General features: G+C 36.3%; 1 protein-coding gene across 2 annotated transcripts; it reads right to left on the bottom strand.

Moving 5' to 3' along the window:
• Positions 1 to 8,428: 8,428 nt before the first annotated feature.
• Positions 8,429 to 26,587, bottom strand: LOC142358628 (uncharacterized). Of its 2 annotated transcripts, none has more exons than XM_075410085.1 (3): positions 23,939 to 26,587; positions 20,338 to 20,380; positions 8,429 to 9,143 (listed from the first exon to the last, which is right to left on the bottom strand). In XM_075410085.1, exons 1-3 carry the CDS (start codon positions 25,560 to 25,562, stop codon positions 8,882 to 8,884), a joined length of 1,929 nt encoding a protein of 642 aa, XP_075266200.1. In that variant the 5' UTR covers positions 25,563 to 26,587; the 3' UTR covers positions 8,429 to 8,881. The 2 variants fall into 2 exon arrangements, with proteins under 2 accessions (XP_075266200.1, XP_075266201.1); XM_075410086.1 differs by having other exon boundaries at positions 8,429 to 9,140.
• Between the last annotated feature and the right edge of the window lies 1 nt (position 26,588).

Below are 26,588 nucleotides of genomic sequence, written 5' to 3'. Positions count from 1 at the left end.
CACGTACCCCGTGCCAATTAGCGCTCAATATGGGCGGTGTGGATGGCTTCACTGGTTTGTTGGATTGGCTGATAAAGGGAACGGGGCTCATCTATTTCCAGTTCTACCTCTTTGAGAAAATTGACATAATCGCTGGTTTGGATAACCACAAGTATAGCAAAACGTAACACTTGATCTAGTCACCGGCATATATAAAATGATGACCAATTGGACTTTTGACATGAGCGCGAAATTTCAAGGAGAGAACACTTGAGCATTCGTGTTCCAGAATGTGAGCCTCCGGCTTCTTTTGTAGAAATTACCACCTCAAAAATTTATACCTCTGTAAGGCAAAAAATTTCAGTGATGTTGGCTCGAACAGACTTTGGACGTGAAGGAGCCTGCTTGAAACCGCTTCTCCCTATTAAATGATTGTTGGGCACTTAAGGGGCATCTCTTGTCGCTGGGCCAATTAGCGCGTAACAGCGTAACATTTTCATTATCGAATTTAATTTTGACATATGAGAGAAGAATTTGTTGCATTATTATAAAGATCAAGTTATTTAGTAATTTTCAGTATAATTTTTCGCAACGGTTTGCGATTTCTTGGCGTTATAGGAGGCCTTACTAGTCTTTGATGTTGGCAACTAAAAGGGAGAGAGTTTCCTCTACTGTTAGTTCTCCCTCTTTGAGAACATTGATTTAATCGCTGATTTATATGAACACAAGTATTGAAAAATGTATCCGTTGATCAAGTCACAGGCAAGTACGTTCAGATGGTCATTTGGACTTTTGACTGGGACATGAGATTCCAAGGATAGAATACTTGACTATTATTGTTCCGGAAATTTGGCCTCTGGCTTCTAATCTACAAATTTCAACCTCTGAAGTTATAACCTGTCTAAGGCGAAAAATATCAGCAAACTTGGCTCTCTCAGCTTCTAGGTGCAAAGAAGCTATCTAGAAATTGCCCGTTTCTATTGAATGATGGCTGGGTGGTGGGAAGGGGATTAAGCGGCATCTACTGTCGCGGTGGCCTTTGCCGTTGTTTCTATCTATGCTACCGTAATACGAGCCTCAGTTGTTTGCAACTGTATGTCTAGTAAACCCTCTACTCATCTCGTGATTCACTATTGAGAAAGCGTTAATAAGATTTTCAGACACTTTCGCTGATCTTGTTCGATTCATCCTCAGAATAACCGTCATTTCTACACAAAGCCTTGATTGTCATCTGCTATCGAGCAGTGGTGCAGAGATAATTCATTAGTGTGCATGTTGGTGGCTCCATTATTTTTCTTATAAGCCAACCAGGCACTGCCTTATTGGAATTTTTTCACTTCTTCGCTCTTGTTATCGTATGCAGCCTGTTATATGGCTGCTCGTGCGGATGTTTCGCTCTATTGACTTTCTCTCCGTCTTCAAGAAGCGCAAATGTAGCATTTGCAGGCAGATTACGGGTCGGACAGGGACTCTAAATTTTTGTTTGTATGTTGACTAAATTGTTCTAGGAAGTCAATTTTTGGGTCGAATCGCATTGTTCAAAATTTAGAACGTGAACTTCCTGAAGACTGATTCGCAAAGTGGTCTCCGACTGCTAACAGACTTAGTTCATGATTTTTTCTAGGTGATCCAAGCAGCGTTATAAAATATTGGAGTGCGTGGTCTCGAAGACAGAATTGGAGAAAATTCGAATTTAATCAGCGGGCATTGCTGCTACGCCGATAAATTCACAACAATGCCTAAAACTGCCGAACTTTTGGTTTTCTACTCTGCTATAAAGTTCTGCTTTTATTTAGGCCTTAGTGGTCAATTGAGGTTGCACTGAAAAAATTTAAGAGAATCATATGAAGGGTCGGGATCATTTGATTGAATCCAGACCAATTAATCTGACATTACCATGCAAGGAAGGGCAAAATCATCCAAGTCAATATCTTGGCCGTGGATCATAAGGTATCTAATTATATAAAATTCACGGGCTCTGTCTCGAAGGTTTAGGTGCACTTACAACTAAAACACATGTATCAAAAGCGTCTTGCGTTACGAAAATTTTTGCTCAGTTTTCTCAGGCAAAAGCAATTATCGCTGTTCAGCTGCTGAGTCTATTTGTTTGGGGTCAAACAAAATGAATTTAGTCACAGTCTCTCAATAGCGGCTGGGAGCAATTGGGTATATATATATATATATATATATATATATATATATATACATATATATATATATATATATATACATATATATATATACATATATATATATACATATATATATATATATATATATATATATATATATATATATATATACCGTAAACACAGTTGAATTATCATCTTCAAAGTAAAGCACTAAATAATAACATCAAAGTAGAAAGGAGAAAAAAAATCTTAACATATTAAAGTACCTTTGAATTTTACAGTAACACTAATTTTTGTCTACACAGTAAAAAGCTAAATACAAAACCTAAAAGACCTTTGTCAATCCTTTAGAAATCTAAAGTTAAAAAAATGAAAATCTTCTCAAAAAGCGAAATCTCGAAATGTCTCAAAAGCAAAGATAAATCTTCAAGAAGGCCAAAAAATCAGGTAGCTATTTAACATTTTTTTGACCATTCTATTTACTACCTAGTAATTTCTTGCATAAATGCTCTAAAAAAGATAACTTCAAACAAGACTCATTTTTACGCCTATCATTGACACAGACAAAAACTGCCTAAAATTGGCCACAAATAGATCGAAAAACTTTCAATTGCAAAGAGTTGATTCATCTTATACGACAAAAGCAATGAGACGTTACCAACACAATTACAATTGCACACAAAAAAACTCAGTTCAAAACTTGTAAACCTTTGTTAAAACTTAAAGTAATCCAAAAATTATAAAAATGACACTTTTTTAAACTGTTTTTAGTTGACGAATATTTGAATGAATCTTTTCAATCTTACGCAAAGACCATTTGTAAAATCCAAGAGCCAAGAACCTAGAACAAACGCTCAAACGACGATAGAAAAGGAAAGAGTCCTTTAGTTGCTTCCTTTACTTACTATTCGAATTTCAAAGTTTTCAGTTTGAAAGATTTCAGTCATGAATTTTCCATAGCAATTTGTTTCGATATTGAAATAACAGATGCATAATTAAACTGAAAATGAAAAAATTAAAAATGTATGAGCATGGTATTCTAGCTGTAAGAGAATGTAGATAAGGATTCAATTACATTGTTCTAGACAGTCTGCAAAGTTTTTATACAGTTTTAATTTGGGGAACAAACTCGTTTTGTTCCCCAAATTAAAACTGATATAAAACTGATAAGTCTGCAAAGTTTTTATATCAGTTTTAATTTGGGGAACAAACCAATAAACAAACTCGTTTTGGTTGCGATAAAGACAAAGATCAAGGTTTTTTTCAAGTTACACTTCTGACTTGATTGTTGCACAACATGCTCCAAGGGAAAGAGGGGGCCAAATAACACATCACATACGTTTGACCAGATCGTCGAAGAGCGTTTAACCGAAGTTGCCCAAAAAACCGTTTTGAAAAAATGTCAAGAAAAAATTGGGCTAATCAGCCAAAACGCGTGCGAGGACGGAGACCGGGCGAACGTATGTGCCGTAAGCCGTTTTCACCTTCACCACACGGTGTTGTCCATCTAGTCCAGGGTAGACTTCGAGAACACGTCCAAGGGGCCAAATTCCACGTGGAGTCATATCTTTCAGAATCCAAACGATGTCATTGACTCTGAGTGGTGTTTGGTCACTATCACTCCATTTGGACCTCTTTAACAGTGTCGGAAGATACTCCTTGACGAGTCGTTTCCAGAAATGGTTGACCATTTGCTGCACATTCTTCCAAGACTTGAAGCTGGCGGGATCTTGACTGTCGAACTTACCTGGTGGGAGAGAGTTGAACGGTCTGTTGATCAGAAAATGGAAGGTGAGCGACAATCGTTAGTGGTCTGGAGTTCAATATAGCTTCGGTCTCGACCAAAATTGTCCTTAACACATCAAGCGACAATCTTCTGGAACTTAGAACGATCAATAGAGTGCGTTTTGCGGTCTGGATCAAGCGCTCCCAAAAACCGCCAAAGTGAGGTCCATAGTGAGGATTGAACTTCCAGGTTGTGTTCGTTGCTGCCATTGCTTTGTAGATTTTGTCCAGACGTTTCACACATCTTTTTAGTTCCTCAGACGCACCAATAAATGTCTTGCCATGGTCACTGAGCATTGCTGTTGGCTGGCATCTGCGGCTTACAAAGCGTCGATAACCGTTTAAAAAAGAGTCAGTGTTGAGATCGGGACGAGCTTCTAAATGGACATACCTAGTAACCAGGCAAGTGAAGATGAGGCCGTAGTGTTTTTGAATTTGTCCTCGGGCATCTTCTATAAAAAGGGTCCAAAAAGTCGACTGTTCGCGAAAATATACTGGATAGAGTCTGTCGGGAAACGGCAGGCAGGGACGGAAGCCATGACAGGTTGAATGTTTTGAGCGGCAAATCATCTGCAGAGAAAACATCTTTACTTTATACTCAAAAGTGTTTTCTGAGTCCAATGATGTGGTATCTTAGCTGCACATAAGCTTTCACTGGCTCTGTTACTTGGTGAACGCAAATGTTGTGTGCATGCTATATATAGAGTCTCGCTATCTTGTCTTTTGCGTGCAGTATAATCGGAAATTTCTCGATTTCGAGGTCATCTGGCGCAAATTGCAATCTTCCCCATGACCGAAAGATTCCATTGTTGTCCAATATTGGGTTGAACAAACGGATTTTGCACTTTGAATCTATCCTGGAACCACATTTCAGGGCCTGGATTGTTGAGAAGAATAAATTTTGCTGCGACATTTTGATCAGCCAATTTCTTGCAAGAATGACGTCTTCTGTTATATGCCTCTGATCTTTAGGATTTTGCTATTTGATCTGAAAGACCAAATTGAAGACTGCGTCAGGAGCAACTTGTTCCAAGTTGAGAACTGTGTCGGGTCGATTATTTGCTCCGACAAATTGCGTTAAATTTCATGCGTTGCTAACACATGCTTTGAAGGGATTTCAGGAGCACTGAGCTGTCTTGTGGAAAGAAATGCTGGCGCTGTTAACCACCTGGCTGAAATTTTGTCTTGATTGAAATTCGTCCGGGTCCCGTGGTCAGTTGGATTTGCTTTGGTGGTAACGTGTATCCATTGGTAAGCATCAGTTCATGCAAGCATTTCTTTGAGGCGATCCGCAAGAAAAACAGGTTGCTCCTTGGTTGTGGATAACCAGTAAAATACTACTTGACTTTCTGTCCAGAGTGTAGAGCGAGTATTGTGAAACGAAGACTCTTTCATGATGGTTGAAAAAAGACGCACTCCGATGACTGCGGCTTCCAACTCTAATTTGGGTATGCTGATTTGTTTAATTGGGGCAACTTTGCATTTGCCTATTAAGTAACAAGTTTCAACATCAGTGGCTAAGTTAAGAACTGTTTCCAAGTGTGCAACGGCTGCATCTGCCACAGCTCTACGACAAAAACTGAAAGTAGGAAAAATGACAACAAATTTTCTGGTGACTACTGGAATCAATTTTCATCGAAACCTCCTCTTCTGCGAATGGTAACGTCTTAAACCAATAAAGATAAAGAGACTTCGCAGACGGCAACGTCTGAGACCGACGGTTTCTGCAAAAAATGAAGTTTTGGAAGTTTTTTCCAAAAAAAAATTTAAATGGTAGTTGTTTTCGTCAAATAAAAGTTTTGATTTTGATGTGGCGCGTAATGACTTTCTATTTACTTCCCTATACAAGTGAAACCATCAAACCGACTGACAGTGAGTTGTTTTAGGGGTTTGTTTAGTGGTTTATTCACAAATTCAAATGAATATGGAATCAGAAAATTAACTTTTTTGGAATTTTCTGAATTCAAAAAATTTTTTCTGACATTTCTCATTTATATGATGCTGATTGGATAAATCGATAAAAATAGCTTTTTGTTTGATTTTAAACAAAATCAGGAGAGTGGTTTAACGGTTTATTCCGCAATTGAAACGGATATGTAGCTTGAAAAATAGATTGTGTTTTTGGAATTTTCTGAATTCAAAAATTTTTCTCACTTTTCTTATTTATATGATACTGATTGGATATATCGATGGAAATAGTTTTCTGTTTGATTGCAAACCAATTCAAGAGAGTCGTTTGATAATTTTTACCGCAATTCAAACGGATATGTCGTCAGAAAAGTAAATTGTGTTTTTTGAATTTTCTGAATTCAGAAAATTTTTTCTGGCATTTCTCATTTATTTAATGCTGATATGATATGTCGATAAATGTTGCTTTTTGTTTGATCGAAAATCAATTCAAAAGAGTGGTTTAATAGTTTTTTGCAATTCAAACGGATATGTAGTCAGAAATCTAAGTTGAGTTTTTTTAACTGAATTCGAAAAATCTTTTCTGACATTTCTTGTTTATATGATACTGATTGGATATATTGATGGAAATAGCTTTCTTTTTTGATTGCAAACCCATTCAAGAGAGTGGTTTGATAGTTTTTGCCGCAAATCAAACGGATATGTAGTCAGAACCTTAAATTGTGTTTTAGAATTTTCTGAATTCAAAAAATTTTTTCTGACATTTCTTATTTATATAATGCTGATATAATATATCCATAAAAGTTGCATTTTGTTTGATCGAAAACCAATTCAAAAGAGTGGTTTAAGAGTTTTTTTCGCAATTGAAACGGATATCGATTCAGAAAGCCAAATTGTAGTTATTGAATTTTCTGATTTAAGGAACATGAACATTTCTCTGATTTTTGTTTTTTTTTTCACAGATTTTTCTTTAAAAGTTAGAAAACTGCTTTTCCTCGCTTTGAAAATAAAACTTGTCAAGTTTTATAAATCGAGCTGTTATAGTAACAAAAATGTTTTTTTTTTGGGAGAAAATTTGAATTTTTTGGAGGCTTTTTGTCGAAAAAATAGAGGTTTTGGATGCATCTAACCGGGGAACAGGACATCAGAGGTAACGACTGAGACCTCGGGCGGACTTCTGCTGTTGACGTCTGAAACCAGTTTAAAGCCTAGATCCTCTCGTCGGGGTGACGTCTGAAACCCAATTCCCAAAAAAATTGTCTTTGCTGGGTACCATAACATCTGTAACCCAATCTTGGCTTCGTCGCTGAAAAAATCGCTTGTCTGTTCTTTTCTGTGTTTTTTCGGTGTCTTTTCTGTGTCTCTTCTGTGCCCTATGAAACTTTTTGCCAGTAGGAGGGGAGACTTTTGTCCTCAAAAATGTTTTAGGGAAAGGTTTTGTTCTTTGAACGAGGGGTAAACCATAAAATGTAAGAGAATGTAGACAAGGATTCAATTACATTGTTCTAGACTGTTTGCAAAGTTTTTATATCAATTTTAAGTTGCGGGAACAACCAACTCGTTTTGGATGCGATAAGGACAAAAGTCAATGTTTTTTCACTTCTGACTTGATTGTTGCACAACAGTAGCAACTCAGCAACCCAACGATAACACCACAGACAGCAGTTACATTCTATTCATAAGCAACTACTAAGAAGCAAGACGAATCTGAGATACTTCTCGATTAAAAATGAATCTAGGAAAGTGTGAGTATACGATTTTCCGTAGGTAGATAGAACCGTTTTTAACTAGTGCAAAAATAATTAAGCCGCACTCAGACATCAATATCTTCAAAACACGTATTTTTTCAGCATAATAAATTCTACTAAACAAAAATTTAGGATTTAAGCATTCGATCCTACCTAGTAAAATCAGCAATTCAGGAAATTTTTTTCTCGTTCAGCCAATGGTATCAACAAAATAGTCTCTTCCAGTGCGTTGAATTTGTTAAACAGTAGTATATTCAGAATTCCCGTTTCTATGTTCACTCTACCGAAGAATATGGGAAGGCTGGAAGAATTTCGGAACCAAACGGTTGTAATCGAGAAAATTATCCTGAAACTAACTTAAAACTACTTGAGAACCCATTTCTCAAGTAACTCATCAATACTTAAGGGTCTAACCAAAACAAAAATTGATTGTCATTATTCCCGTTTGGTATCTAAAATACACGCCAGACCACATGCAGTCAATAGCAATTCTTGAGCTATTTTGTCTAATCAACTTTTTGGAGGATCTTTTTTATTTCCGTTGTTAGACGTGTCTAAGCAATCTTCGTTAAACGGAAAATTCTCATCAGTTCAAAACATGAACTAGTCAAATTTTCGCTTGAACTATTCACATTTTGAACCTTCAACCCACAATCGTGTATTCAATGCCAACATGTTACAGTACATTCATGGAGCGTGTTTGATAAATGATCAGTTTACGTTTTCTAATTGCATGAATTTTGATTTACCGGGAGGCGATTGTTGAGCCTCCTTTGATAGGAACTAATTGAAATAGCTCCAACTCCCTTGACTTCGATTTTGGAAAAGGTAGCACACAGTCCTCTCTCCAGCCCTGGTCTACAGCTTTCGAATAACTTGAAAGAAAAACACAGACTGAATTTTCATAAATTCATGATTGAATTTCTATTACAATTTGCACTATTTTTAATGACTAAAATAAGCCTATTAGGCTAAAAACTGAGATTCAGCACTCGAAATAGAGCAATGGGTTAGCAGATTGTATCTTACAACTAGAACTAAAAGTTGTACAAACCTTGAGGGTTCCGCAAAAGCTTTTTCACAGCAGAAATGAACAGCAATCAATGTCTCACATCGCATTTAACACACATGTTCACACTAAGTACATCTTGACTTCAAAAATAGAAATGAGCAAGCACGAGAGTTCCTCAACGTTTTCAATTACACTGATAGCATTCAAAGCTTAACTAAATTTCAAGCTAGCACGCTAGTGTTAATCAAACAACCTAATACTTCTCCGAAATATAAAGTACCGATGCAATAAACAACACGCTCAGTTCCTCATACAGTTCATATGATGTCTTGGTTCTCAAACAGACGCCGGCAGACAGCACGCTCCTTTTGCTCTTTCAAATCTAACACAATCAGCTCGTTCCTTTCGTCATTTTCAGTTGTATTTTTAGAGAATTTCTCAACTACATTGCCATTCTCATCAAACTTCTGCTTTTTAGATGTTGACTGATTTATGTCGCAACTGTGAAATGCATTAGGCGGAGTTGACACCAGAAGTCGCTTTTGACATGTCCCTTCCCCTTCTGTCAACGATCCACTGCTGAAACAGACTGTAGTATTTAATTTCGAAGTGCAGCAACAACTTACTTGCCCAATAAATAGTTAAAATTTTTGTTTTGCCACGATTTGGCGCGGAAGAATTTATATACTTAATATACTCAATTTGAGTGTATCGTTAACAATCTTGTGAAGCCTAGAATATCCTTCTTTAAGGGTATGTTGGATTTCGTCTTTCGACGAGTCATCGAACATTATTCTTTTGCAGGGTATTCGGCCATTTTGATTCTACTCTAAATTAAGTTTTTATATTTGAAACCTTTAACAATTTTTCTCCATTTGTCGAGATTTAATATACTTTTTAACAGCTAAACAAACGTATTACTTCAGACATGAATTTGTAAAGTTTTCATACCACTGCCTTTTGTTCAAACTATCATTACTAAATTAATTAAAATGTTTTCAAAAAGCTCCATATCAGTCCATATAAAACTAAAAAATTATCTTAAATTTTAACATCACTTGCAGACTGCCGTACAATAGCCGCAGAAGGACTTCTGATATTCCTACTTCAAATAAAACCATAGCTTTTTGAATAAGACAATTGCCTGTTTGAAAAAGAGAACATTGATGCCGAAAAAAAATCGAACACTGACTTCCCTGCAATTCTCGTATGTTCCAATCAAATTTCAAACAATGTTTCAGGTAGAAGAGCCTTAAAAACCTCTCGATTGGATTGCCTAGTTATCATTAAAGATTAGTAGCAGAATTAAAAGAAACGTCTCATTTCTCGATGAAGAACATTTCCAAAAAGGCCATATGAGTCCATTTAAAGTATCTAATTTTAAACACAGCCGGCAGATTGCCGGAAAATAGCCGCGGTAGACGCTTGTGGCCTTCCATGGAAATGAAGCAACTAACGAAATAAAAAAGACAGATTGACCATCAGCCCGTTAATATACCACCAGACTTTTTGGGTTAGATTCGGACTGTAATTTTTATGAGACACAGACGCTCTATAAGGAAAAAGCTCTAAGAGCTCTTCCAAAATTAGGGCATATACGTTTGGCACTACTCAGATGCACATTATTGATCCTTAACTAGTAAATGTTCATAAAATTTAAAGCTCATTAAGTGAGTTCAGAAGTCAATTTTTTTAAAGTAAGTCACGCAATTGACCTAAAAGCAGAACAAATGACGTAACGCACACAAATTTTAACTGCAAAGCAGTTGAAGTCAATGAAAATGAAAAAGTCAATGGTAGCAAGAATCATCGATGGAGACGACGAATTAAAAAGAAAACCACGATGATCCCAATAATAGCAACTATCCCTTCGCGGCTATTAACAACAATTGCTCTTTAAAAGTACAGGCATATTTATCTCAAACTAAAAATTATCTTCTGCTTAAATTATAACATCGCCGGACCATTTCTAGAAAATACACGCAAAGGACTTCTGATGTTCCTAGTTTAATAAAACCATTGAGGACAGAGACAAGATGAGCAAAAACCCTGCTTTCCAGTTCATTCTATATTTTCTATTCAAATTTCAGTTGAAAGGCTTATGAATTTCTCTATTGGATTGCCTAGCAATCATAAGTTGATAAGTAGCCGATTGGCAACCAGTTTTATTCAAAAAACCAAAACGGCTCGTTTCCCATAAAAACACATTTTCAGAAAAACGCCATATCAGTCTATTTTGTCAATAAAGAAAAAATATTAAAACGAATTAATCTCTAAATCTACAGGCATATTTATATAAAAATAAAACTTCTCTTGTTCCAATTTTAATATCTCCAGCAGATTGTCAGACAAAAGCCGTAGAAAAAGCAATCTGATAATCCTAGTTCAATTAAAAGACCATTGGAGCCAAGAACGTGATGAATAAAACAATTTAAACCCTGATTTTAACGTCTATCCTTAGTTTCAAACATTGTCTCTCAATTAAGAGGGCCTTACAGAATTCTCGTTTGGGTCAAATCTTTTAGATATTAATTAGTTTAATTATATAAGAAAATATATTTATACGGTGGTAAAGCTTTTTTGAGTGAGATAACTCAATTAAAATTATACAACTTGTCGCACGACATTCCTAAAAATCCATAAAATTGAAACATGACGGTCAAATATTTGTATAAATATGTTGGGAAAGCGGCAAAATTAGTAAAAGCATAACAAAATTCAACCCAAAAACATAAAAACATAGCGGGACAAGAACTGAAAAATTATCTTAAATTTTAACATCACTTGCAGACTGCCGTACAAAAGCTGCAGAAAGACTTCTGATATTCCTACTTCAAAAACCATAGCTTTTGAATAAGACCATTGCCTGTTTGAATAAGAGAACATTGATACCGAAAAAAATCGAACACTGATTTCCCTCCAATTCTTGTATGTCCCAATGAAATTTCAAACAATGTCTCAGGTAGAAGAGCCTTAAAAACCTCTCGATTGGATTGCCTAGTTATCATTAAAGATTAGTAGCAGAATTAAAAGAAACGTCTCATTTCTCGATGAAGAACATTTCCAAAAAGGCCATATGAGTCCATTTAAAGTATCTAATTTTAAACACAGCCGGCAGATTGCCGGAAAATAGCCGCGGTAGACGCTTGTGGCCTTCCATGGAAATGAAGCAACTAACGAAATAAAAAAGACAGATTGACCATCAGCCCGTTAATATACCACCAGACTTTTTGGGTTAGATTCGGACTGTAATTTTTATGACACATACTCTCTATCAGGAGAAATCTTTAAGAGCTCATCCAAAATTAATATTCCAAATCAAAAATTCAGAAACTCTTATACTCAAGAATTAGGGCAAATACGTTTGGCACTACTCAGGTGCACATTATTGCTCCTTAACTAGTAAAAGTTCATAACTTAAAGCTCATTAAGTGAGTTCAGAAGTCAATTTTTTTAAAGTAAGTCACGCAATTGACCTAAAAGCAGAACAAATGACGTAACGCACACAAATTTTAACTGCAAAGCAGAAGTTACTGAAAATGAAAAAGTCAATGGTAGCAAGAATCATCGATGGAGACGGCGAATTAGAAAGAAAACCACGAAGATCCCAATAATAGCAACTATCGCTTCGCGGCTATTAACAACAATTGCTCTTTAAAAGTACAGGCATATTTATCTCAAACTAAAAATTATCTTCTGCTTAAATTATAACATCGCCGGAAGATTTCTAGAAAATACACGCAAAGGACTTCTGATGTTCCTAGTTTAATAAAACCATTGAGGACAGAGACAAGATGAGCAAAAACCCTGCTTTCCAGTTCATTCTATATTTTCTATTCAAATTTCAGTTGAAAGCTTTATAAATTTCTCTATTGGATTGCCTAGAAATCATAAGGTGATAAGTAGCCGAATGGTAACCAGTTTTATTCAAAAAACCAAAACGGCTTGTTTCCCATAAAAGCACATTTTCAAAACAACGCCATATGAGTCTATTTTATCAATAAAGAAAAAATATTAAAACGAATTGCTCTCTAAATCTACAGGCATATTTATATAAAAATAAAACTTCTCTTGATTCAATTTTAGTATCTCCAGCAGATTGTCAGACAATAGCCGTAGAAAAAGCAATCTGATAATCCTAGTTCAATTAAAAGACCATTGGAGCCAAGAACGTGATGAATAAAATAATTTAAACCCTGATTTTAACGTCTATCCTTAGTTTCAAACATTGTCTCTCAATTAAGAGGGCCTGACAAAATTCTCGTTTGGGTCAACTCTTTTAGATATTAATTTGTTTAATTATAAAAAAAAATATATTTCAACGGCGGTAAAGCTTTTTTGAGTGAGTTAACTCAATTAAGATTATACAACTTGTCGCACGACATTCTTAAAAATCCATAAAATCGAAACATGACGGTCAAATATTTGTAAATGTTGAAAAAGCGGCAAAATTAGTAAAAGCATAACAAACTTTTGCCCAACAAAGTAAGAAACGAAACGTAACAGGACAAGAACTGACTTACAATCCAAGCAATTCAATTAGCCAACGAACTGAAAATCAACATTTCCCAGCAACATCAAACTGTCTGTCATCAAACCATTTGAAAAGCAGCAACAATTTTAAATAATTTATTTCAGAAACAGGTGTTGTAAAAATTATCAACAATAACAAAATTTTTCATAACTATTGACCCTACGCATCCTTCGATTGCGAGCACCATACAACAATCACGACAAAATTAATGACACAAAAAAGACGCAAAAACAAATTTAACCAAAATCGGAAACTTTTTAACAAGTGGCCTTGAAGCACAAAAATAACACCAAATCAAAGAAAGATTCAGAAATTCAAATTTCAGAAACAATTAGAGTCTAATTCACGAAAATGAAAAACATAACCGACTAACGTCCGGTGAATTGCTCTCAAACGACCGGCTGGCTTCGTCAGTAGCTATTCACGGTTTAGTGAGGCTAGCTTTAGTTTAATTGAAGGGGGCGTTAGGTGAGCGCAGCGGCGGTTGCACCGCAGCGGGGGGAGGGGGGCAAGTTGGGAGGGGATCTTTGGCTGTACGGGGCCTTTACGGGCCGAATAATGTGCAGGGGTGCGGATTGGGGGCGCTGATGTGGGGGGGGGGGGGGTGCGATCAATTTCTAAGAACTGCCCTTCACACAATAAGTATAAGTCTCCAAAACAGTTTCTGTGAATCGCATACTTGGAGACTAGTGAGCTGAAAGGCTTTAAGAGCACTTGAAGCCCACTGGGCACTACCTCTTTGTCCCGTTTGAGGACGAAAAGTCAAATAGGTCAGATGAAAAATTGATAAAGCGAGAAACTGCATAAAAAGACACACGATTATTATAATTGCTGCAGACTTCGTTTGAGAGCAAATTCACAATGATTTTGCAAAAAGTTCTAATTAAGTCATTTATGATACAACATTTCGACTATAATTCAGCCTTAATGATAGTAACAGATGATGTTATCACGCCACATAACAGAAGCTGAAGTGCCGCGTCAAAAAAGAGGTAAGGAAAGAGGGAGAGAGTGAGAGATAAAACGTGAACGAGAGACGAAAGAGACCCCAACCGACAGAGAGAGGCAGTTAGGATAATTTTCCATGACGACATTCGACTCTGCAACTTCTAGTTTTCTAGCCTTGCTAGTAATTAAATCATTTAGAAAAACTGAAAAGTGCAAAATTTAAAAGAAAAGTTTCCCGATTTTGCAGTAAAAAATGTCTAAAACCATTTTTTGTCTGCCATGTAACCCATCTGCAAGGAATAAAAAGTTTCGTTGACCAGTAATAATCGCTATATATGGTACGAAAGAGATCGGTAAGAACAGGACAAAAAAAATTCAAAAACTTTTAAAACAATTGCAAAATTTAAAACTCTTGCAAAAATTCGTGACATTAATATCTTCAGAACCATTTCATTGTCTCAAGAGACTATATAGTATCCCTTTTTGAGCCTTAAATAGTTTTACTGCCTCATAAAGATCCATAAATTTGGAACAAAAAAATTTACGAAAATTTGAAAAATTTTTTTGGAATTTTATCAAAAAATTGCAAGAACTCGGGTTAATAAAAAATTGATAAATATTCCATTAAGCATAGCAGCTTATTAAACTATGCAGCACTAAACTATGCAGCCGCTTATTATTAAAACTTTAAGGTCCCTGGGCCCCTGGTCCCAGAAAAAATCAAACTCAAAAAACTTGAAAATATTTGTTAAAAAATTGCTAATTCGTGATAATTAAAATCTTGAAAAACAATCCATTAGATTTAGAAACTATGCAGCAACCTATTAGCAAACCCTAGAGGAGATTCCTTGGCTCTCAAGGCTAGAAAAACCTAAAAAATGACGAAAATTTTCAAAAAAAAAAACGAAAAAACTGCAGGTTTTATCAAAAAAATTGTAAAATTTGTGATATTAAAAAGTTGATAACTATTCCATGGCCAAAAACAATTTTTCATTAAATTTCAGGAGGTTTTCAGGCCCCTGGTTCTGGAAAATGTTGAATAAATAGTTTCAAATTGTGATATTAAAAATTTGAAAACTAATTCATGGCCCATAAAAATTTTTCAGTAACTTATTATCAAACCCTAACGAAGGTTATGTGACCCCTGAGGCTGAACAAACCTGAATAATGACAATGTCATAAATATTGAAGAAAATTGCAAGTTTGTCAAAAAAAAATGCTAAATTCCGTAATGTTAAAATCTCGAAACACATTCCATTAAATCTTGAAATTATCCAGTAACCTATCATCAAACCCTAGGAGGTTCCTTGGCTCTTGAGGCTGGAGAAATCTAAAAAAATGACAAACTTGGAAAAAAATGCAAGCTTTATCAAAAAAAATTGCTAAAATTTGTGATAATAAAAAGTTGAAAGCTATTCCATGGCCAATAAAAATTTTCAGTAACCTATTATCAAAACTTTAAGGAGGTTTTCTGGCCCCTGGGTCTGGAAAAACTTGAATAAAGACAATGAAGGTCAATGAATTGAAAATAATTGGAAGTTTTTTTTTAAAAAAAAATGCTCATGATGTTAAAATGTTAAAAAACATTCCATTGCCACTAGAAACTATGCAGTAACACAATATCAAACCCTAGAGGAGGTTCCTTGACATCTAGGGCTGAGAAATTTTCAAAAAACTCGAAGAAAGTGAAAATTGGTATACAATTTGCGTGTTTTAGTTTGGATTACCAAACCCTGTAGCTCTTGAAATGGTTATAAAAGGTACTTATGTCTTGCAAAAGACCTCTATCAACTTTAACCAGCCTCAATTTTAGACTGGTTCAAAAACAATAAAAAAATGACAAAGAAACACGAAAACTATCAACATTTTGGGGTCCAAAACTCCTAAAAATAACCTTTTAACCTTAAAATACGGTCTCCCGGTAGCTTCACCATACTAAGCACTTGAAGGACTACTAGAAGCGCCTAAGGGCCTCTAATCAAACTCAAACCCCGCTGCCGTTTTTAAGGACAAAAAGCCAAATGGGTAATACGAAAAATTGCATAAACATAGCTGGCAGATTGCCAGAAAACAACCGCAATAGCTTCGTAGATCTGCAGTCTAAAAAACAGTAAAAAAAGACGGACCAAAAAAATTTGTCTTTTCATTGAAGCCTGATTTGTTATATTTTGATTAAAAATCTGTATAAATTTTGCTGCCTCTATAAGCTGCTCTCTCATAACTTTCATTTAGAGTGGTACACCCATTTGACCTTATCTCTTTGAATTAAAGTAAATAAAAGTCAATTTCAACGTGAGGAAGTCATTTTTGAGAGTGAGGTAAGTCAAGTGTGACTAAAAATTTAATCACGCAAATGAACAAAAAAAACTCGCTCCACTAAGAGCGAAAAATGACGTCACGCACGCACTTTAGTTGAAATTGCATGAGCGCATGAACAAAAAGCAGATTTGAAGTGATTTTGACGTCATACGGTCGTAACAAAAATCGCGACGACAAAATAAAAAAAACCAAGACAAGGCCAATAGTAGCCCCAGCTATCGCTGAGCGGCTATTGAAAAAAGACCAGCAGGACTAATATAATTGCTTAAAACTTCGTTTGAGAGCAATTGAAAACAAGAACAACAAAAAATTAAACAATACAAGCGAAATTACGTTTTTAAGTGTTTAAGTACGAAATTACGAATAAGTGTTTAATTCAAAAAATATTTAACCATGAGCTGAAACGATTAAATTAATTCACATTCTTAATTCAAATGCAATAATTGAGAGCTGTAATCAATGAGAGTAAATGACAAGACATTAGAAATAAAAAAAATACGTGCAAACATTGAAAAAAGTAACAACTGTTCTATGATAAAAAATGGTTTCCAAGCCAAGAAAAACATAAGCTGTCGGTTTAGGGATTCAAGAATTTGATAACAAACAAAACTAAAACAGATGTTCAACAGCACTCAAGAGGAGAAACACCGAAAACAGAAGTCAAATTGTCGCACGTAAAAAATCATTCTCAAAAACCAAAAACTGTTCCAACGCTACATATAAAGAATATATGCTATCAAACCATTAATTGTTTTCACTGTAACAACAGCCCTACCAGTAACCTTAACGGAATGGAGCATGAAAAAATGAGAGGCAGAAAAAACAGTAGAACTAGGCATAAACTCCATCAAAATCATATTTGAGCGAAAAAATTGTTTAAGTTCAGCCGGTGCTCTTCGAACAAAACAGACTTAAAATGACAATAACGAAATCAAACGGCCGATAACATCAACATCAAAACGAACTTCAACCAACGCACCAAAAATTACAACAAACGCTAAAAAGATCCAAAACGGCGAAATCACAAAAATATCTCAAGATTACATAAAATTCTACTATATGGTTGAAATGGTCAAAAATGCTACCAAATATACATGTTAATATAGTTCAGAACAGCCACTTTACCCGAAAAAGTAACGTAAAGCTAAAAAAACTGCTTCGAAGAAGCCGCGAACTTTCTTACAAAAAACTTTTCTCGCTCTCTCAAAAACGCGGCATGAACAGAAAATTACTCTTTCTTCTCTTCAATTCGTTCACCCCTTTGAACTAAACACTTAAGTTTGATGTGCGGCATTGACCAAAAAAATTATCGATAAAAAAGGCTCTACCAATGCTCCTCTTCGAGTCGTAAAAACAAGACAGCGCACTAATACAATCCAAATCTTTAGAATGCTATAATTTAAAGAAATTCCATTGACCAAAACAAACAAATAGACCATAATGCCCATGAATGGATTTTGAATTGTTCTCACAATTTGTCACAAATAGCTCTTTCAAATACAATGCGCTGGTATTTCTCTCGACAAACAAGAAAAATTTTGAGAAAATCGTTTTTCTAAGGTTTTAAAATGTTTATTGGACAATACATGACAACCTCTGCAAAGTATATTTTGCCGTTTTATTGTAAAATTTTCCAAGCTCAGCAAGCTTTGTTGGTTTATCGTAGTCAAATGCGATTCAAATAACATACCCGGCAGATTGCCGGAAAATAGCCGCCATTGATTCCAATAAGCATGATTGGGATTGAACGAATAAATATATTGAAAAAAAAAATTTTTGTACAAAAATATTTTTTAAGTCCGATTTATTTGGATGGCATTTCGTAGTTGAACATACTTCTGTTTCTTAGAGCGAGGCTACAGGGGCTACTATCAACACCAATAAGCATTAGAGGTGGTAACTAAGACTTATAGGAACGACGTTCAAATAGTGGGCATCTAAAATTGGGCTTTATGGGTTTATCCCGTTTCTATTTCTGACTTCAATTTTTTATACCGACTCTGTTCATTTTGAATTGCTTTGCTTAGCAACTGATGTTCAAATTCACTTTTAGCAGAATGAGAGAAGAGAGAAACTAGCCTAGAGAAGTCAAAAAGATTTCACGCAAAATGTCGAAAAAGCGGCAAAATGGTAAAGCCAAAACAAAATTTGACGAAGTAAAAAAAAACATAGCAGGACAAGTCCTGACGTACAATTCAAAAAATTTTCATTGACTAAACAGAAAAACCAGACCTAGAATGGACTATGAGTGAATTGACAAAACCGTTTTTAAAAAATCAGATCAAAAAATAAGAAAAAAACCAAAAAATCAATGTCAAAATGCCGCATGTGAACAAAAAAAAACCATTAGCGAGAAAAAAAAATTAATTCAAACAAAAACTAGGCATAGAATGAGCTGTGAATGGATTGGGAAAACCATTTAGAAAAAATCCGATCCAAAAAATCGAAAAAACAGTAAAAATCAGAGTGAAATTGCCGCATGTGAACAAAAAACCACTACCGAGAAACAGAATTTTTGTTCAAACACCATTTTCGCACTCTACTTTTAAATTAGAGCGAAACAAATTCACGCCGCAAAACCACTCGCTTTTTCGCTCCATTTCCTGTTTCGGCGTGACCAAATTCACTACACCAATTTGACTTCAAAAATCATGAAAATGTGTGAACAGATCTTAAAAACATAGCCAGAAGGATTCCGGAAACGACTCGAAGTGAAAATCCATTTAAACGCCATCCAACTAGTCATCAAACAAAACGAACCTTCACTAATTTATGATTATCTTGAAACAAAGTCATGAAACAAAAAAAGTAAAAACAATAAAATCAAATCTGTTAAAATATGATAAAAAATCTGATCAAATTTTGTTATAAATTGAGATCCCTAAAAAAACGATCTCTGCCGAAATAACTTCATCAAATCAACTAGTAATTACAAAAACCACTTAAGTGATTTTCGAAAAAAAATACTGTAGGCTAAATTATGAATAAAAAGCTCTTAAAAACAAATTTTACTGAAAAACTGGAAAAAGTTACTATTTTTTTTAAATATTTCAAAAAACATACAAATCCAAGGAAAAATTCCCTTCAGCCAATAGGGTATCCAGATATTCGCAAAACAATAGGCAAGTAATAATAGGCAAGGAAACTTAGCTAAAAACAGAAAAAAAACGAAAAACTGCAAAAAAATTAAGAAAAATAGTTCCAATTTTCGCCATTTTTTGTCATATTTCTCAACCAAAAAATGATTCTTACCCACAAAGCTGTAAACAATTGTTATCATAAAATTACTCAAGTAGAAGGGGTTTCTTCAATACCCATTTGAGCCAGTAAAACAAATTAATTGTAAAAAAAACGCAAAATTTAGCCCGAAAATCAGCAAAATACATTAAAAACCACCGAATTATCATAAAATTCATATGAATTTCCAGAAACCTTCAAACCACTACCGAAACCAGCCTAACATTAAAACAAAATCATAACAAAACCTCTTAACGAAAACAAATGAAAAAAAACTGCTTTAAAATGCCGCACGTGAACAAAAATATTCGCTCGCTTAGAGAAAATTTTTTCACACATCAATTTCTCGCTCTCTCAAAAACAGCGGTATGAACAAAAACCACTCTCTTTTCGCTCCGCTCTTCACCTTTGTTCAGCACCAAAATCACTCCAAATTTTTTCACGCGTTTCATTTCCCGCTTCAAAAATCACTCCAATAAAATTGATTAAAAAAAAGGACTTCTCCAATACTCCTCTTCGAGTCGTAAAAAGACAGCGCCCCAATACAATTCAAATTCTTTGAATTGTAAAAAATACGAGCGCAATAAAAGCCAGCTGAGAAGATGAGGGCGGCTATTAATAATATAAAGACCATAAACTTTCTACCCAGATTCGCTGAGAGAACATCGCGTTGATTACCTACAGAAAAAATTCACAGCAAACCTACCAAAAAAAGACTTCAATCTAATGTTTTACCTGATAGTCACTTCTCTGGATTCCGGAGGCCCTGTATGCACACCTAGAAACAACAATATACTATAAAAAATCTGCGAGAAAAAAGCGTTTTGTTGAGTACATTGGTCACTTATGCAGCCGTTTTATACATGATAATGGCAAGTGCCACATCAAGAGGACCTGAAACAAACAAACCATTCGTTATTATTCCAACATTTCAAGAAACTGGGGAATATTGAAGTGAGGTTGGTTTTTCCTCCAAGCCAAATCTGAATCTTGGTACGCATCACAGAAAGTTTAACAAGCGCACTTAGTAAACTAATTTCAGCTTTAGGCAAACATTTTAGGTAAATGAACATTTTTATGTAAAAACGAAAACAAAACTGAGTAAAAGCAATAAGTTAACAATTGAAATAATAATACGATAGGGGGAACGATAACCATTCACATTTCAATTTAAGATAACAATAAGGGGTTCTATTCTGTTTCGCACCCCCCCCCCCCCCCAGTGTTTTTTATGACCCCCAGTTACAAATTATGTGTTGTTATATAGCACGTTACTATGTAAAAATAATGCACGTGCGCCTGGGGGTCATAAAAAATATATTCCCACCAAGCTGGGGGGAGGCGAAACAATAGATCCCAATGAGGTCTATGCCTCAACAGAATCCTCAACTAATTCCTCCATGATGCACAAGTTGTATTCCACAAACAAGGGTTCGAATTAAATATTTAAATCTGCTCAGTTTCAAACGGAAAAAACTTGAAACGGAAAAATCTCCATAATTATCAACAGCAATTATTTTCATGTGCAAATGGAATTTGATCGAAAGTAAAAAGCAAAGGTGTGAAACATTCTTTCTGAGAGATTTCAAATCATCATGTAACAAACAAGAGGTTTTATAAAGCAAAGACGAAAAAGACACCGTATAAGCATCGGTACAAGGATAATAAGTGTTTTTTAAACGGCTGGTTTTGTTACTTGAGATCAAAGCCGGTCATCATTCTGAACAAAATCGTGCAAAAAAGCGAAATTAAAAATATAAACACTCCCTATTTGATAGGTTAAAATATTAGGTTTATTAAAATTATGTTGTTTAAGAATGTATTTTATGCGTATTTTAAATACTCGAACCTGACTGGCTCAGAAAAAAGTCCATATTTCGGTATACTTCTCGATTAAATCTATATTGGAAAGTGCGAAAGCCTATTTACTTACTAACATACTCTGGCGCAGAACATGATTGAAGAATGGGTACTAACTATACAAGCAGGCGGACAAGCGATCCGCTGGACGTGCGCAAGACGTCAGGTTGTGGGACGCTGTCGTAACCATAACAGAGTTCAGTGGTTCGAGCAGTAAGGTAGTAACCCCTTGGGATGGCCTCTTCAACCACCCACACCAAGTCATCGGTCTTTAGGTGTTCTTCAATAGGCGTCTTCCACTTAGATAATCGGTTCAGCGCAAGAACGTACTCTTTGATCCAACGTGGCCAAATAGCGTTAGCGTAGAACAAAGCACGGACGTACCGCTTTTGATGATCAAACGCGTCATTACGAAAAAATGGATGGAATACCTGTACAATGATTGCTTACTAAAGAACAATTTGCATTGAGAGAGCCCAAGTCGGACAGATCTGCGCTTACGGGCACGCGTTAAATGCTTTTTCACCGAGACAACACGTGGTGTTCAGAACTTCATTATTGAGTCCACGATAGTAAACCATTCGCCTGAAACTCCGAATCAGTCTCTCCGACATGCCACCTTGTTGTGCCGCGCTGACTGGGCTGAACTTCCAATTATTGCCTGTGTGCATGTTCCGCGGCGCTGCTGATCGTGTTCCGTTTGAAATACACGTTTTTCAGCTCCAACGAAAATAGCCCAATCAGTCCAAATTATGTTACACGTTCCTCGCCGTGCGACAATCCACTCCTCTAGCATTATGCAAGAACCGTCCATCGCAGGGACTATTTCTACATGCACAGCACGAGTAGTCAAACAAGTGAAGCGGAATCCCCATTTCGTCTCGGTAGTCCGACGAACGGTGACGAAAATTGGTCAGCTATCAAAAAGTAATCCACCCCGGAGTTGGTAGGTAGGAGACACAGGTTGGATAGGGAGGAGACTGGTATTCAATTCTCTCTTTAGGGAGCCCAGCCTTGATTGCTCAAGCGGTTGCCGCGCGGAACCTTCTGCACAGAACAGTTCAATTTAATGGAGCGCACTGAGCAACGTAATTAAAGGATGGCATAACGTTCCCGTACTTTACCACACACGTAGTCAATGCCTTGGAGACTTTCAGCGTCTGTATGCCACAGAACGATCTGAACAATTACATGGCGTGCGTCTGGAAAGATAAAATGCTTTGTATCGAAGCCAACTTCGATCAAACAGTTGATGCGGCCAGCCGATCGAATTGGACCAATGGGTTCAACAATGAGAGAAAGCGGAGCGAAACGGCTACTCCATTTAACGGATCTGTTTTCACAGAGATATTTTCTTTAAGCATTTAAGAACTCACTTTGCATAAGATATTGAAGAAAATGCTTGGCTTAGTCAAGCTCATTTGGATCTATGATAATACAATCGGCATTGCATGTGCACGTTGTTATGGCTAACTATTTTTGATAAGAGCTGAACTTCTCAAAGGGATTTGTTACCAGTGGGGCTCCGGTGTAGTTGACTTAGTTACGGATGTGGCCAACGATGTGTTGGTTTCGTCACTTTCTTTAGTTGTGATACGAAGTTTGATGTTAACTACTTCGGTGCTTGGTTCGAACGAGAATTGCTTGTTCTGAAGATTTCTGGAACTCGTGTAGTTCCGGGTGAAGAACACGTGTAATAAAGCCCCGACTGTAAATGGTGCCACTAGACCGATGGGATCAAATAAGACACTAAGCTCAGTACCACACGGTACGTTAATGACTTAGTTACCGTACTTGAGGTACCCCGGCTCACAACTAAAATATCATTGCTTAGACCCCATTTCAACCCAATCACGTTCGAAGATTCGTTCTTGGATGTTTTGCATAGTATTGGCTCATTGCATCCGGGATTGGAAGCTTGAAGGAAAAAATGGCATATATAATATTACTAATCCACAACTTAACGCGAATTTATCTCAAAAATAGAATCAAAATATTTATTTATTATTCCTCGGAGAACATGCGTTTTATGAAAATTAGCTTTCTTTGTAATACACACTGCTAATACACAATGATATTTGTAATACACACTGATATTTGTACTGCACACTTTAAAAATTGATCACGGAAATGGAAAATTTCAAACTCAAAACAACTTGAAAGAGCTGCTGCACGTGATCAAAAAATTCTCTCGCTTAGCGGAAAGTTTTCTACGCCTATATTTCCAGTTTCGTTTTAAAAGGCATAAAAATAATCACTTTTTCTGCGCTCTTAGAATTTGATCATCGAATTATTTTAAGACTTGATTAACTCCCTGACCTTCTTGTTTTCATTTTACTCTCTCAATTATCAAAAAACCCAGAAAACCATAACGCCTCTTCCGGTCGTAAAAAGAAAGCGCCCTAATACAATTCAAAATCTTTGAAAACAGTGCCGTAGCCGGCGTAGAAGATGAGGGTGGCTATTAAAAAGTTACCTAGCAAATTTTTGACATGTTGCTGTGATCTGCTTGCCACCTTTTCACACAGTACCTCAATTTGCTGCTCAGTGAGTCCTCCGGCTGCCGAGGGAAAATTTTCCAGAACTTTAGAGATCTGCAGCGCAGCACTCTTGAGAACCTCAAGGTGTTCAAACAACACACTTTTTTCACTATTCTGCTCCTGAATGAGTAGCTGACGTATCATGTCAAACTTGGAATCAAACAAATCACGGAGTCTTTTCTTTTCATTGTCAAATTGCTCGCGTAGAAATATCATCATGTTATTTTCTAACTCTGTGTTGATTAACTTTGCAGATTCTCTGTTATCATCTGCAGCTTTCTTAAAGAGATTCCCTATAGAGTCTTTGTACTCCTTCAAATCCTTGTGACAAAATCCGATGCTTTCACGGACTTCCTTCAATTTTTCGCCCCACGTTGACTCCAGGCGTTTTTGATTGTCTACATACGTCGGTCCGATGTCGTTTGAAGTAGGTACCGCTTCATTCCTACTTCGATCTTCATTCACAGTTGTATCACTCTCCGAACAGAACACTGTCTTCTTTATAGATTTCTCAATACAGCGTGCAACTGGCGAAAGTTCTCCATTTTGCATCTCAACGTCATCAACTATTTTCGCAGAACTTGTTCTTAGTTCAGCGATGTTTGAACTTCGGACAGCGTCAACTGTCTGAGAATTTATGCGTTGTTCTGCATTCAATAGCACTCGATCGAAAGACCTGAACGCAGCGTTGAAATCGAAATCAAAGTCGGAACTAGTCAAGAAGCTATGCTGCACATTGCTTTGCCCAAGATTGTATTCATTAAATGTTCCATCAGAAATTGGTACCAAGTGCGTTTCACCATCGGCTGTCAAATCACTTTGAGGTTCAGCGTTCAAAATACCGACGTGTTCCATTCTAGAGGGCCCGGATAAGTCAACAACGTTGTCTCGTGCACGGAATGCAGTAAAATTATTTGCAATTATCCCACTATCGACGCGAAGGCCATCAACAACAGGAGGACGTTTCTCTGCACAAATTTCATCAGCGACGACTTGGCTTCTTGAACTTATCTCTCGTTGATGAGATATCGCAATTGCTTCTGAAGGGCGGTCGACAATTTCTGTTGTCTGATACCCATCTCCATCTTCCAAGTTGGTTTCAATAGCGGGAGTTGCACTTGCAGTAGCAGCAATAGGCAATTCAAGCAACTCCTTATCACAAGTAACAAAATTGAAGCTTTCAAATTGAACAGGTGCCTTGGGGTCTGACTGGAATCTGTGTTTAGGCGATACTAACAGATTGATCACTGGAGGTGCAGATGCTAGGATCCGAACTTGCAAACTCGTTCGCCAGTGTTCCTCGTTGTTGATGCATTCAAACTCTTTATTCTCCATGTTTTGCATGTAGATCCTAGCTTTGAACTGAGTGTGTATTTCGAATTTGCGCCTTAAAATTGATTCGATTGAAGCAAGAGTCGGCAGCAGGTCGAATCTGACCGGGAATGGCATTGTGAGGCAAAAAGTATCAGTCTTCACTTCATCCGTCCCTTTAGCAGCAGCTGCCTTGCTCTTTTGATGCATCACGATGTGGAACCTCACGTCTCCATTTGAGTGTTCCATAGTGCCAACAAGTTAAACAGAACAAGATCACTTTCACCCAAGCTGACAAACACAAATCTAAAGACTTATTACTTCATTAGTTTTTGATATTTTTTAGCCAATTTAAGAACAAACCGTTTACATTTTTTATACAATGTCCTTAACATGTATTTTTTCAGGTACCATCTTGCAGGAAAATACTTAACTGACTTCAACCAGCTTTCAAGCTCTCCAGGTCAAATCTTAGGCAGTAAACCGCCTTTCAATTTCCAATATTGATCATCTTATTGACCTTTTCTCAGCTAAAGGACGCAAGACACGTCGCAAAAACACATGCCTCTCACCCTAAAGCTACTTCTAAAGTAACTTAGAGACCTACGACTTCATCGGTCACTAAAACTTCGAGGCAGAGAGCTTAGTTTGAAAGATTGAACAGACTTTCACTTCTTTAAGCTAAGTTCAATCTTTCAAACTAAGCAATCTATTGTTTAACACTTTGAATCAAATCTCTATAAATAATCGGCTGCTTCGCTATCGGAGATGGAGACGTTTAGTTTATTTCAACTCCTGTATATTTTTAAGAAAACTGTTTTCTGCAAAATTGTACTCTTAACTTCAATTCCACTTGAAATTCAACACTTTCGTACCCTTTAGTTCTCTAAATACGTCAAAATCTGTCCCCTCGGACCCAGCAATCGGGCGCAAGCTCCCTGGTGTTAGGGCACTAAGTCCCTCAGGCGACTAAGATTTTGTTCTAACATGTACTTAACTTTAAGATGTATGCGTTTTCTATCCGTTAATGCGGCAGTACTACAAGCAAAACCGGTCATTAACACTGAATATTACGTCAACAATCCAACCATAAGCTGGCTGTTACTTCAGCTGTCCAATAAATGGTAGTGTTATAGGAAAGTTGATGTAATCTTCTGTATCAATGAACTGTATTGTTCGTAGGACAGCTCTATTAAGGCACTGTATTCTACTGTATTAGACACTCGTCATTAATGTTTTCACTCAACTCGTATGTCACAAATCAGTAGTATAATA

Source organism: Convolutriloba macropyga, chromosome 2 (genome assembly GCF_964194025.1).
Source record: "Convolutriloba macropyga chromosome 2, txConMacr16.3, whole genome shotgun sequence".
Taxonomy (NCBI): domain Eukaryota; kingdom Metazoa; phylum Xenacoelomorpha; order Acoela; family Convolutidae; genus Convolutriloba; species Convolutriloba macropyga.
This window is presented reverse-complemented; position numbering and strand designations above follow the sequence as displayed.

Excerpts from the sequence above, each read along its gene's own strand:
- LOC142358628 (XM_075410085.1), bottom strand. The coding sequence starts at position 25,562 with ATGGAACACTCAAATGGAGACGTGAGGTTCCACATCGTGATGCATCAA. Across the intron at positions 20,381-23,938 it reads ACATGTCAAAAATTTGCTAG|GTGTGCATACAGGGCCTCCG; the intron begins GTAACTTTTTAA and ends TGTTGTTTCTAG. Across the intron at positions 9,144-20,337 it reads TCCAGAGAAGTGACTATCAG|CAGTGGATCGTTGACAGAAG; the intron begins GTAAAACATTAG and ends AGTCTGTTTCAG.